At 43.4% G+C, this 14,150-nt stretch overlaps 1 protein-coding gene across 3 annotated transcripts in view; it reads right to left on the bottom strand.

Moving 5' to 3' along the window:
- Positions 1-13,463, bottom strand: part of jcada (junctional cadherin 5 associated a) — a 29,574-nt gene extending 16,111 nt beyond the window's left edge. For 2 of the 3 annotated variants that reach the window (XR_008606481.1, XM_055037785.1), the window contains exons 1-2: positions 13,400-13,463; positions 146-658 (exon numbers count right to left, since the gene is read on the bottom strand). Coding sequence is in view for 2 of the 3 variants with exons in the window: in XM_055037785.1 (XP_054893760.1) it covers positions 146-516 (371 nt within the window). In the remaining variant the exon portion in view is untranslated. Of the gene's footprint in view, positions 1-145; positions 659-12,317; positions 12,335-13,399 lie in introns of those variants that run through there. The other variant, XM_055037786.1, reaches the window with a different exon arrangement.
- Between the last annotated feature and the right edge of the window lie 687 nt (positions 13,464-14,150).

Raw genomic sequence — 14,150 nt, 5'->3', positions numbered from 1 at the left:
CCGATATCTGTCTCGTATTGTACCGTCAGGATACGGTGGATAAGTTTACCAAATATGTAAATAAAGAAACACATTGTTTTCTGTTAAATCACATGCAGAAATACGTTTTTACAGTACAGGAAGCCATTGTAGCATCAGGTCTTACCCGCTGTCTGACGTCAGCGACTCCCCCAAGGAGTGGGTGTCGGTTTGGCCCCGGTTCTCACTGTCTCGTTTCGGCTGGCTCCCCTCCCTGGGTTCATTGTTGTTGTTGGGGCAGCTGCTGACATATACCTGGGGGTGCCTTGTTCCACCGCTGTTCCCCATGGCCAATGCAGGCCCCCGCTCATAGCCGTTCACTGTCCTGGGGCCAGACCTGTTCTCCAGGACTTCATGGTGTTTGCTGTAGGACGGCGGCGAGGACGAGGGTGGTTGACGGGCGGATGACGATGCGGGGACTGGCGTAGGGGTGGAGGAGGCGGCATGTCTGGGTAGTTTGTATCCATGAGAGATGAGGAGGTCCTCCACGCTGTACATGGTGGCATTTGTTTCTTCTGGTGCTGGTGTTTCCTCCCACCCCTTCTCTGCCTTTAGGAAGGTCGCTTTTCAAGGCGTCTCCGCTTCTTCCCTTACACACACAGGCAGGATTACCGGCACAGCTGCACAGTGGAGGCCATCACTGGGAGAGAGACAGACAGAAAAGAGGTTAGTGTGAACACACTTGAAGAGAGACAGAAGGGAGAAAGAAAGGTGAGGGTAAAACTATTATCCTCGCTCTCCGTGTCCGAATGTTGTCAAGACCTTTATGGAAATTTGAGACAACTGGGGGAAAAAAGAAGGCGCCATGACATAAGTGAGTCCCCTCCACCCCTCCAACTGTTCCCTCATCTCCTCCTGCGCAGCATCATCAACAGCTGCAAGAGGAGTTTCGGAGCCTGTGCTGCTGCGTTAAAAAGCAGGGCCACTGTTAGCGTTTGGATTCCCACAGACTTCCATCTGGTAGCAGCATTCCCAAGCCCATGTTTTGCATCACCAAAACTGCTGGAGGACAGTGTCCCTCTTGTGTTCACCTCAGCATCACTAAAGTGTGTCCGCAAGCAAGAGCCTGTGCCCAACTCCCAGGACAAAGTGGAGCTTGTTCAAAGCGCTGGTTGGGCTCCGTCAGGGCTGCCCCTTTGTCCCTGATCCTGTTTGCAAGGTTCATGGGTGAAAAATTAGTCGCAGAGAGGATGGGGGTCTGGTTTGAAACTTTAGGGGTTTAATTTTTGTCCTTTGCAGATGATATGGTTCTCTTGGTGCCTTCAAGCTATGACCCTCAGCACCCTTCCGCTGCAGCTGAGTGTGAAGGGTTGAGGTAGCGTAAAATCATAGTTTTCAACAAGAAAAAAGACAGATTGACTGCTCCGTCCAGGTTAACCTCTTCCTCAACTGGAAGATTTTATGTATGTCGTCTAGAATGGAGCAAAACAATTCAAAGGGTACAGGAGGTTTTGATATCTCATTAGGATGCTTCCTGGTTGCCTCGCTCCTCTCGCTAGTTAATGCCTTATAATGTGGAAGTCATTGGGGGAGAAGAATGTCAGTGTTTACCCAACTGGAACTTTTCTCTACTTATTCAAGAACCAAATCTCGAATAAGTAGTAAAAAATGAATAGATGGAGGATTTTCCAGACATGCACTCAGCCAATGGGCTTCCCAACAGGATAAGTGTTTATCTGGACAAAATTGAGAACTATTGCAAGAAATGGTTCACACCTGATAATCTGGTAGACTTGGTTCGATTGGGGACCCAAATTGAAACATTTGTTACATTTTCAACTGGTGTGGTTCGCTTTCACAGTGCACTATGTCGAACCAACCAAACCCTTTGAACCTCCTCGCCTGTGGTGACGCAGTACCAATAATTGTTAAAAGAAACGACACAAAAACAATCATATCACCAACGTTTTGGTGCCCGACTTCTTGACCATACAGACACTGAAATTAGATGGAAACTGAGCTGTTAGCGTGTCACCACGGTCATCAGACCGTCATACAGTAATAGAGGCCGGCTGCTGCATCTCTATCCAGTGGATAGAGCATCCACCTGGAAGATATGAGTTATGACTACGTTAAATTTCACTTTCGGATTGATTCAGTGAATTGAAATAAATTGAATTGAAATGAATAGAATGACTTTCAGTCTCAGATCATTGCGGACATATCTTAGGTCGGGTCCAGACAGAAACATTGCACCCAGTGATTGTTTATCAGTCTTTCCATTGTAGATTTGCTGCTGTGCTAGGAATCATCGATGTGAAGTCTGCTGCTGGTAGAAATTTCTTCAAACGCTTGATAATGATCACTTAAGTAAATAAATTAGCAGCGTCAAACTACTACTTCCCCTTACAAATTCTACAGAAAGAGCCAAGGACTATTTCATATTTCCACAAATAGCCTTTTCCATTTTGGTGTTTCACTTTCGGTCAGGGAATAATAACTGTGTGGAATCTAGTGTGTCAAGTTGCGACCAGATCATTTTTTAAAAAATTTTTTATTAAATACATCCTCATATGTAAAACAGTAGAAATGAATGGTGTGTCAGAAGAACATCTACTGCAACATTTTTTTTCAATTCTAATTCATTCACGAACAGCAAATACTAAAACAATTGCCTTATTAAACAGAAAAAGTTGAAAAAGATTCAACTAAAAAAAAACTCTTCCTACCCATTAAAAAAGCCTAATAGTAAATGTTTTACAAATTCATAATTATACATACTCTCTGTGCCCCTCCAAAAAGATGACAATGACTCTTATCTTGAAGGACTAATGAATGATTGCATTAGGGATACCCAGTTTGCATCCTCTCGTGATGTAATGCCCTTGATGAAGTCATGCTTGATGCCTTGTCAGAGGCAGAGATGCTGCTGCAGCCCACTCATTCATGCAAACAACCTGGCTGTCCTCAATAAGAAACGGCATAAAAGAAAAGCGCCGTGTGACTCGCTGCCAGAATCAAATGCCGTGCAGACGGTTTTAAAGCCAATCACACTGGGATTGTTAAAAGGCAGAGCCAAATCGCTTGTTCCCCCCTCCCCCCTTCATCCCCCATCTTTTGAAAAAACAGACGGCTGACGCAGCCTCGATAAAATGTATTCAGCTGCAAACTGATTAGCATTTGTTTTGCTCGTCTGTGTTTGTTTAGCCATCATAGTTTCATACAGGCAGAATGAAACGGAGCTATAAAAAGCCATCTGAGAGGGCAGCATGGCTTCCTCGTACCTGAACCCCAGGACAGCCCGCTGGGTGATTAGGTGATTAACGGGATCCGGCACCGTGAAAACGCCGCTCCCTTTGTGCGTCTGGCTCTCTAATACGATTATTATTATTTTTTTTTTTTCATTTAAAACCTTAAACCTGTTAGTTTTGGAGGATTGACTCTTGGCGCTTAGCCAGTTAATGCTTTTGTTGAGTTTAACTCTTCCCGTTTGTGATTTGAGTAATCCCCTCAAGAAGAGGCCGGTTTGGAGTTTCCAAGGACCTTCCTGTTGAAGCAATGTCAATGCTAAAGAAACAAAGGGGAGGGGCTGCAATTAATTTGCTTACAGATGAGTGCGCAGACATAGGACGCGCAGCATTTTACTCATCATTATTTCCTGAACTTCAGCTGAACTTGTGTTGGGTAAAAAAAAAAAAAAAATTATGTTGCTTTTGATCTGACATTATCTCATGGAAACACTACAAATGGCAGTAAAAGATAATGAAAGATAATTATAGTGGGGAAAAAAACATTGAACTTGACACCTCTTCCTTGTCTATAGATATGAAATTCAATACTAATTGATGACCTATAATGACCTACTATAATCAAAGTTATCCCAAAAGAAGCACGAGTAGAAGCAAAAACCTCTCTAGACCTTTGCGACCTTGTTGTAAAAGCATTGGCACTGGTTCCAATAATATTTCTAAACTTCTGAATGCTCCAGAGACCAGGGACAGAGACCAGGGACAGAGACACATCACATGACCAGGTTCTTCTCACAAGATATTTGACAGAGGAGCCAAAAGACTGATCAGAAGAGCCAATGACAACTTTCAGTGAGCTTTAAACACATCTGGAATTAGTAGGAACAGTTTCCAAACAGGCAAAGGCTTCATGAATACAGGAAGGTCACCTGTCCTTAATCTTACTAGATATCAACCTGCTATAACCAGGGTCAAACAAAAGGTCACAACAAAATAAATCTAATCTATAATGAAAACTATTATTACCCTGGTTCTAGCTCACCGCTCCTGGGTTTCCCTCTAGCCGAAACCCAAAACTGAGCCACTTACCCCCGGAGTCATAACTAAATGAGGATTATCTCCAATATGGATGAAAAGTTGAGTACGTCTTCCTCTAAAAGTTGAGCTGTTGTCGTACGTCCCATCCACCTTCCCTCTTCCTTTCCTCCTTCCCCCTCTGCCAGAGTACCATTAATGCCGTTACACAATGGAATTACCCGTTTTATATCAAATAAAAACCGTGATTCATGCAACAGTCCGCAACAATGGCCAGCTTTCATTCCCCAAAACACAACAACATTGTGTTCCTCTACAATGCCTGCTTGTGTGAAAAGACACCACAGCCATCCGGATTTGGCATCGGGGAGACAAAAAAAAAGAAAGAAAGAAAAAAGGGGGAGACAGATCGGCTGTGTCTTTAATGATATGGCTCAGTTAAAGACATTCTGATACAAGCATATGGATAACACATGCAGCTATGTAAAGTCAAAATACATCTAACCATATGTGGGGCAGCAGCATCCTTACAGGATTCAGTGGGAATGGGTCAAACAAAGGGTTGTCAGGGGTTGTTAGGTTGATAAAAAGCCAGGGAAGCGGCGATGTTTTGGCTGAACGTTTGAAATGTTTTGCCCAGGCTGCAGGGGTATGACAGGTTGCAGGTTGACAGTTTGGTGTCAGCTCCTTATTCCTGGCCCCGGCAGAGACGAGGGGCATGGTGAGGACCCCAAGGGGTGCAGGGGACAGCCTGGGTAGGACAATGCATCGCAAACGCCTAAATCAGGCCCTCGGGGGAGGAGCTAACTACAGAGGAGAGTCGGCGTGTGTGAGCGAACATCCGAGGATAGACTGATAACGCGCAAAATGTGGTGAAGGATGGCTGAATGATTTAACTCACTGACGCTTATGTTGTCAAATTGCATAAACTACACGAAAAGAGTGAAGAAATCCTGACTGAAGCTGAAGGAGACCGAGCAATGGGTCTCAAGGGAATCTCATGTGATAGACCAACACGGTTAAGTGAGAAATCGAAGGAGAATGATGCATAGTTTGAATAGTTTCAATTAATCATCAGGAGTAGAAGGCATGAATTTCAGAATACGGCAAAATTCTTCCGAGAAAGGGAAGGGGGAGTAAATGAAAAAACTCTCAACTTAGACAATCAGTCAACAGAAAAACTGTTGATTGTACATATCTGTCCTGTATGCAATAACAGAAGCAATGTTTGAAGAAAGTATCTCTGAAACGATTAATCAGATTAATCATGGTGAATCAGTTGTTGAAATAATCGTCAACTAATTTAATAACAGATTCATTCATAACTAGAATACATAGACTAAAAAGCCAATTTCAAAAAGAATAACATATTCAAAGTTGTAATTAAGCCAAAACTCACCAAAATGTTTGCATTCGGAAATCTTTGTTTTGCTTTGTTTTTGTTGGGTTTTTTTTTGTTCGTAAATAAAGTCTACGCAGAACTTCTCAAGTGGCACAGATTTAGTTTTAAAAATTTTGGTTCAAATTCTGAAAAAAAAAAGAAAAATCTATTAAGCACCTTTTGTTGTCCAGTTATTACATCTGCAATATTTTGTTAGAATAATCAGTAAAATAATAATAATAGTAGCTATTATTATTATTATTCGAAAAGTCATTGATTGCAACTGAGGGTGTCACTCTACAACTTTTTCACTTCCGATACCGATATTGCAATTTTGAGCGCTGGCCAATATTGATCTTGACCCAATGCAATATCAATGCAAATCATACAAACTTTTGTCACTTATTTTGTACTGTAGAATTTCACAAAAGGCTTGGTCTAGTGATATTCAAAGAGAGAACAATAGTCAACAACAGATAATTTCTTTAGTCATGATAAGCATTTTGATTCTAATTTTCAAATAATGTTTCAAACCTCACAAAACTGTCTATATTGTTAGTTTTACTATTTCTCCCACTGTTCGTTCAACAACTGTGAAGATATTAATTAGTTATTGTGAGCAGTTTATGACTAGTGACCTAATCACACGTTTTTCAAGAGCAGCTTTTGTGTATGTGTGACTACTAATGCTGTCATGTAGTCACAGCCATACATAAAAACAAAATAGTAAATAGTTCTTAGCATTTTCACAAAAGAAAATACTGCTTTTCCAAAAATGTAATCTTCAAAATCAGGAAATTCACTGAATTGAGAAAAGGCTGAACTATAGTAGACAGAAACATCTCAATATCTATGTGTGTAAAACTGGTAAAGACAAAAACAAGAGAGTCTTACACCGTTGTAATGTGATGAAAAGCGAAAAATTAACTTTTGCAAGAAACTGTAAATCTATGCAGTGTTTAAAAATAAATAAATAAATAAAAAAACAACTACATGCTTAAACATTGTTGCCTGGAACCAAAAACAGAGACAACAAGCCCTCGTTCTAAAATAACCTCAGAGAGCCGCGCCTCTTCAGCACATTGTTCCCGGTCTCCTTGGATCTCGAAGCGACCCGAATGGGTGTGCACTTGGCAGGACTCTTGTGCTGCATCTGCTCAGAGTGTGCAGGCGTTTCTGAGGCATGACAAGCCCATCGCACTCTGCGAGCAGCGCCGCTTGGAAGACTGTTTATCTGCGTGACATCACTGTGTCCAGCGGATGGGCCGCCTCGCTTCCTGAGGAAGCGCGTCTGTTTTCAACTGGAGGGTTGTCGCAAGTGTTTCCAATCAGGGACTTGTTTGTCCCGAGGGGAAGAGGTCGAAGGCATGTTTTCTTTGCTGTTTTCTGAGGAATAAAGCGCCTGAAGTGGTTCGAGTCATATTTTACTCAGAGTGACCCTGCGTTTTTTTCCCCCTCTACAGGTACGGCAGTGACTCAGCAGCAAAACGTGTGGTTTACCCAAAGATTCATGCGCCCTCTGGACATTTGCCATCCATCAAGAGAGTCCTATTGATCTCAGCAGACATTACAGTTTGGCACAGATACAGCATGACCTACTGAAGCAATGAAAATTTACCATCACATCAATCCAAGTGAAGTTAAATTTAAAGCAGAGCTCAACACCACGTTGCAACCCCATGTGCTTTCTCAATAAGGCACGCCCTCCGAGACAGAGCTGTACTAACGGCACCATGAGCTAATGAACAAAGGTTTAGCCAAAAAAAAAAAAAGACACTGGCATAATTTTGCTAAACATACACCGTGGCACCAGTTGTTTTGCTTTCATGAATGGCAGACAATAGTGTGTGGGCCGCTGAGATATTCCCTCTGCATCGTTTCAGTCCAAAACTTATTACAGTCAGATGCTACTGGCACAGAAATCAAAGGCAAGATGGGTTAGAGAAGAAAAAAAGGGGGGGTTGGAGTCAGGGTGTGTTTTAGCGAGGCGGTGGGTGGGGTAGATGTATCCCACCGTATTCCAAAAGATCACAAGTCTGCAAGATTCATTTTAGGCTTTAGAGAAGCAGCCCAGTGTTGGATTTGTCTTCCAGGCTCAAGGCAGAGTAAAAAACAGAAGGATACTGATGATGTGATGGGAATTGTGTCAGTGGAATTCTCTTCCATTGTGCAACGAGGCTTAGCTCGGTCCAGCTCTTACGCAGCGATTTGACGTCAAGAGATTTTCTCCATCTGTGCGCATCCTAAAGGGATGTGAAATGCATTCTGCATCTTAAAAGTGTGCAGCTCATGGTATGAAATACACTTCTTCTTACCCTCACTGTGAAATCTAGCTTGCATAAAAACAAATGAGGAAGAAAAAAAAAAAATCTAAGGCTAACAGAACAAAAAAGTTGCCACAACCAAGCTCAATTAGTATATACACCCTTAAACTAACTCTTTGTTCATGAGCTCTTCATGTGACTTGAACATTAGATTTTCTTTAGCACAAAATTATCAGCATACATGGTTGCTAAAAAAGGACATGGTTGCTAAAAAAAGGTTCTCCAAATCAAATAAATTTTGAGGACGTCTCTTGTCCACAGCTAACCCCATAGACTTGCTGCAAGATTTAGTTCTGAACTCAACAACAACATTCCAAAACTTTAAACAATCTCTTACATTATATATTTTTTTATTTGGTTGTATGATTCAACTCATCTTTGGCTTCCTGGTAGACACCTGAAGGTTTTGTATCTAAAGTGACTGATATTTATCAGTTCATAATTTCATTGCCCTATAAAAATATTAAAGGACGGGGAATTATGCATTTTTTTCCAGTCACATAGTCCCATTTTATACTATAATCAAGTAGTGTGAATATTACCTTCAGTTGTTATGTAAATGCTATCAAAAGAAACTCAAAATAAATTTCACTTTGTATCTGATGCCTTAAAATTGGCTTCCTTTTCTTTAAGATCCTTCCGACACTCCTGCTTTTAGCACACCATCACAATAACGCCTCTCCATGCCATCCAATGATGTTTTCAACCATTTTTAGGAGCGTGGCAGTTTGCATAAGCTCTGCAGACGTGCAGTTCCTCTAGGTGTTTGCTGATTGCTGCTGCTAGTTTAGAGGAGCTGTATGAGAGAAGCCTGTCAAAGGGGTGCTCTATGGGGGAGGATTTTGGCTGTGAACTGAAGTTCCAACTAGGCAGTGTATTGTAGGAACAAGCGCTAAGGCACTCCGTAGTGGCTGCCACGGAAGATTCACGAATTCCTCAAACATACATGATTGAGTGAAAGTGGTACTCTGAGTATGTGTTTGATTCTGAACCCACTGTACGCCCCATGAGTTACAGTTTGCATGGAATGTCTAATGAAGCCAAGTGGTATTTTGGTCCAGAAATTCCCAGAAGCCCTACTTCCTGGTGTAAGTCTGATTTCATCTGACCATAGCACAATTGCCCAAATGTTTTTGGGAGGTTTAAGGCAGATCTGGGTAGTTTCTTTGAAAGAAAGGCCTGTTTTGGACTCCAAAGAGCAAAAGATTGCTGTCACCTGAAGAACACAACCAGCGCTTGGCTTGTGCAGTTTTAATGTCTTGGATGCTTCCAGTGGCCGATATGCTGTGGAATTGTTTTGTGTTCTTCTCCTGATTGAGACATTTGTAAAATGAGATCATTGCAATGCTTTGTAAGCTCTCTGGAAACAATGGCCGAGGGACATCTTTCACAGGAAAACTGGTTCTATAATGACTTTGGGTTAAAAAAAATAATAATGTGTTTTTCTTTTCTCAGCATACATTTTTTGAGAGCTGCTTTAACTCTTAAGTACAGATTATTAAGCATGTTAATCTTCACCACCACACATGGCCCGTAGGCTCCACCTGCCATGAACTACTCCAAGCCCTGCGCCTGTTCCAAAGCCTGCCAAATGGGCTTCATGGTAATTAGTGTCTGTCAAGGTCTGGGGCTTTGCTGGAGATGACAGTGGCATGGTTTATCAGCCAGAAACAGTGTGATCAAAGGGGCAGCACGCTCTGCCTTTCTGCTAATCAGATGTGGACTCGGCATGCCTCATGCTCAGCACCACGAAGGAGAAGGCAGCAAACAATCCAGCAAAATATGTCCTCCCCAACACAGAATTGCACTCATGCCTCATCAGCAGCAACTTTCACAAATCGAGAGCCGACATGCTGCAAAAACAAGCATGTTTCACCTGAGGAAACGAGAAATAAAGGCCACATGAACGCATAACAACAAACAGCCTGGACCATGTCATGGAAAACTGTTCCAATGTTGGAACGGAACAGACGAACAGGAATCAGAAACAAACACCGCCTTGGTGCCCCCCCTCCCCCTTCAACCAGCAGCTCGGATCCAACAGAATTTTTGCCGAGCGGTAATTTCATGCCACTGATTCCGCCTCCTCCCACAGCCAAACGTCAGGAGCTTTCACACGTTTCTGGCTGGCTTCATCCGCCAGCGTCCTCCTTCCCAGCTGCGTCACCTCTGCTCTGACATCACCATGCGACATCAGGCAAGACCTCGGAGGGGGGATTCCTGTAGCCAGGCAAAACATTGCATGACTTTCAAAGGCTACGGCAACCCGGTGGCAGACATGCTTGTTCTACCGATGTGACACTAGGGATTGGAAAAGAAAGGAGAAAGATGTTTGCCGCTGTAGAAACCGTGCACACTTATCATTAAAGAACTTATCTGGCAACTAAGAGCATAAGTGAAAACTGAACCCCTGCCATTCATTTCATAGTCATGGAGGGCCCCTCCATGACTATGAACTATTTTGCTGACCAGGCCTTTTCCTCTCACTGCTGGAAGGAATTAATGAGCTTCTTCCCATCCTAATACGCTCCCCATCCCAGCAGGCTCCACACCCTTCTTCCTCAGGGCAACTAGCATGGTCTCTTGTTCCCACAACATCCCAGGTTTAAGAGATGTGCAAAACATTCCTCCACTCTGTACAAGTCCGTACTTCAATCACAATTTAATATTCAAGATACCAACCCAGAAGTGCTGACACGGGCTACATTTCTGTACCGGTTTGGCTATTTCATTCCCCACCTTCTCCAACGCACTCTGGAGTGTCTGTACTGACATTTCCTAACAGCTTTTGATGTTGGCTCTCTGAGCTGTGAAAAGTCCCAGCGAGCAGGAAGAGATCACTTCTGGTCGATGTTAAGAGTCGTAAATACAGAGCCAAAAATCCTTCTGTAAGTATCGGCTCTTTTGTGAAAGCACATATACGAGTGATCAAGTGAGAGGATGTGAGGAACGTTCCCAGTTACAGGAGCAGTACTGGAATAACCAAGAAATGGAACGGACTAAAATTATGAAAATCTGGCCTCTAGACCAAGGTTCCTACACACCTTCCATTTGAAAGTGTCACTGTTTTCCAGATTTAAATTGACAAGACACTACAATCAACTTTAAGTACACTTAGAAAGTGCACGCTAAAAACAAAACACCTTTGGTTGATCAGGCTTTCATTGACTAAGGATAAATGGATGGATAAACAATTATATGCAAAATAGATTAATGAAAGGACGGACAGATGAAATAATCAGTTTGATGATAGATGGACAGAGGGATGGATGGATGGATGGATGGATGGATGGATGGATGGATGGATGGATGGATGGATGGATGGATGGATGGATGGATGGATGGATGGATGGATGGATGGATGGATGGATGGATGGATGGATGGATGGATGGACGGACGGACGGACGGATGGTTCTATGAATGAGCTGACACTTGAATGAATAGATAGATGGACTGATTGATAAATCGATTAATAGATATACAGTTAAGGAAACATACAGATGGCAGAGCAGATAGATTGATGGATATATGAACAGATGGAGAGATGCAGATGGATGAATGGATAGGGGAAACAGAAAGGTCACATTGACAGAAGTACATATGGCTAAATATGACACTTCCACAAATTTATGCGTTTTCTCTAAAAATGAATACATTATCAACTGTTCATCTAACCTTCAGAAGTGTTTGGGGGTATAAAGGTGCAGTTTCAGTTAGAAACTGAAGATGCTTTACCTAATACTCAAGACCTCGTGTTGTACATACAGTTAGAAGCTAACATAATACTCATTGACAATACAAGGATCAAAGTCTAAAAATAAAGATACTTTTCCACGCTCCATTTTTCTTCTTCTATCCTTATCCCCACCCAAAAAATATCCCATTCCAAGTTTTAATGGACTTCTTCCTGAATTACTGAGCCATTGTAAACACAGATAGACAGAAGGAAGATCAGAGCCAAGTGTTTTAGGTCAACCACCCTTGAGTGATATTTAAATCAGCAGCTAAATTCTGGGCCGAATTCCGGAGAACCAATCGCATCTTTCAGCCGTTTCTCCACACTTGACAGCAGGGCGGCTGCTTTCAACTCACCCCGCATGCAAGCGAGTGCATGTGGAGGAAGGAGAGGAGAGGTCAAGCATCATCCTCACGCAGACATGCTGCAGGTGTGACAAAGTGACAACATGCAAACATCAAAGCAGCCCAAACTTGGCACGCCGTTCGCCAGAGGCGGCTGTTCAGCAGCTCATTTCCATCGCCATTCGCTCGCTCCCCCGCATCCGGCCAGAACCGCACGCGCAGCCGGGACCGAAGGGGGCTGTCGCCGCGTCATTGCGGGAATGATTGATGGGTTCGGGAGAGATGCTAACCTCGCTCTCTGGTTCCGTGGCAGGTCGGTATCTGAGTGCGCCCCCCCCCCCCCCCCCATCCCCCGCCCCCGAAGAAGCGCGCTGTGAGCAGATGTGGAGAGCTGGCGAAAGTCCCTTCGAATATCCGTCTGAATAAGGTTTCACCGACTAAACGACATCCCGATCAGATCGACCAAAGTCATGAGTGCATCAGCGTGTCGGAGAGGGTCCCCGGCTGAATTCGGCGTGTTGGTCCTCCGGCATACATGCAGTGTTTTGATGACGGCGGTGTTTTTTTTAGAACTCTGCCTCCATCACAGAAACACAGAGAGAGGAGAGAGAGAGAGAGAGAGAGAGAGAGAGAGAGAGAGAGAGAGAGAGCAGGATACAAGGCAGAGCTGCTCCACAAGTTAAACCTGGATGCCACTAACTGTTGTTCGGAGTAATTAAACATTAAAACCAATGAAGTGGCGTTTTAATTCCACTCTCCAATCAGTGCTCGGTTTGATTCAAGTCTGTAAGCGTGAGCAGGGGGGGGGGACAAAACGGCGTCATTTTTGTTTAAAGAAATGGAAGTATTTCTCCGACATATTCGGGCTAAGGCTAGCCCGGTAAGCCTTCAGCTTTAACCTTCAGCTGATGGGAGCGCGTCCGCAAACAGCAGCTGCAAGTTTCAGCTGAGAGAGAAACGGAGAGAGAGAGAGAGAGCGAGCGAGAGAGAGAGAGACTGGGGGGGGAACAGACCGACATCCTCTCCAGCTGGCGTCGCCTCCTGACGCCGCGTCTGTCCGGGGCAGAGACACGGTTTCATTCTCCGGAGGACCAGGAAAGGACAGCGAGTCAGGGCACGCGCTCAGTCCGAGGCAGCTGGCTTTAAGTTGTAGGGGGAAAAAAATAAAACCTCTGGAAGAAGATTGTTGAAAACAGAGCGACTATCTGCTTCCACAGCAGCAGCAGCAGCAGCTTCCCTCTTCAGTCGCTGCATGTGTCGTGACACGAGGAAAAAAAAAAAAAACATAACACATACACTCGCGCGTGCGAAGCCCCACGAATAAATGTCAGAATATAGAGCGCAGCGCAGCTCGACTTGGAGCCACTTTTACCTGTGAAATGCGTCGCTGCGTCGCCGCCTGGTCCCCAGCTTTCAACCCAGCCGCTGGTCTGGACGGACTGAGCTGAGCTGGGATCTGCTGAGGGAACAGCCCCTCTTTACTACAGCACAGCTCTGTGGAAACATCCCTCTTCTCTAACCCGGCAGGCAGCTGGATTCTGCCCAGCAATAAGGTCACTTTACTTCCCCCACTTCAGGACAAAAACCGTCGATGTGTTTCAACGCACGCACAGCGCGGAAAATCAAATCTCGCGCAATTTGCATACCTGACATGACATTGATTGATGTTGGCCCAAGCTGAGGTCGGATTTGCTTGATATATATATATATATATATTATATATATATATATATATATATATATATATATATATATATATATATATATATACAATAAAATAATAATTATAAAAGAGTCACCTTCACTGAATGTTTACCGTCAGGGCCGATCCGAGACTGTGTGGGACCTGGGAGAACCTTACTAGAGGCCCCCTTTAGTTAATGGTGCGTTTTGTTTCACCTCAGCATTTTCTGAAGTCAGAATTAGAGAGGTAAAAATAAAAAGATAGGTTGTAAGGTGCTAAACGAGAAGGTTTTTGGCATGTTGGTACTTAAAAACATAAATTTAGACTTTTAAAATGTTTCAATATGTTTTTTAAAAAATCCTAAGAATTTCAACTTCTATCATAGCAACAAGCCAAATGTTTTTTGTTTGTTTGTTGTTTTTTTTATCTGATATTCTGT

The sequence above is a fragment of the Poeciliopsis prolifica genome, unplaced genomic scaffold (assembly GCF_027474105.1).
Source record: "Poeciliopsis prolifica strain line A6 unplaced genomic scaffold, Auburn_PproV2 SCAFFOLD012, whole genome shotgun sequence".
NCBI classification, from domain to species: Eukaryota; Metazoa; Chordata; class Actinopteri; order Cyprinodontiformes; family Poeciliidae; genus Poeciliopsis; species Poeciliopsis prolifica.
Note: the sequence above shows the minus strand (reverse complement) of the source record. Positions and strands in the feature narration are given on the sequence as shown.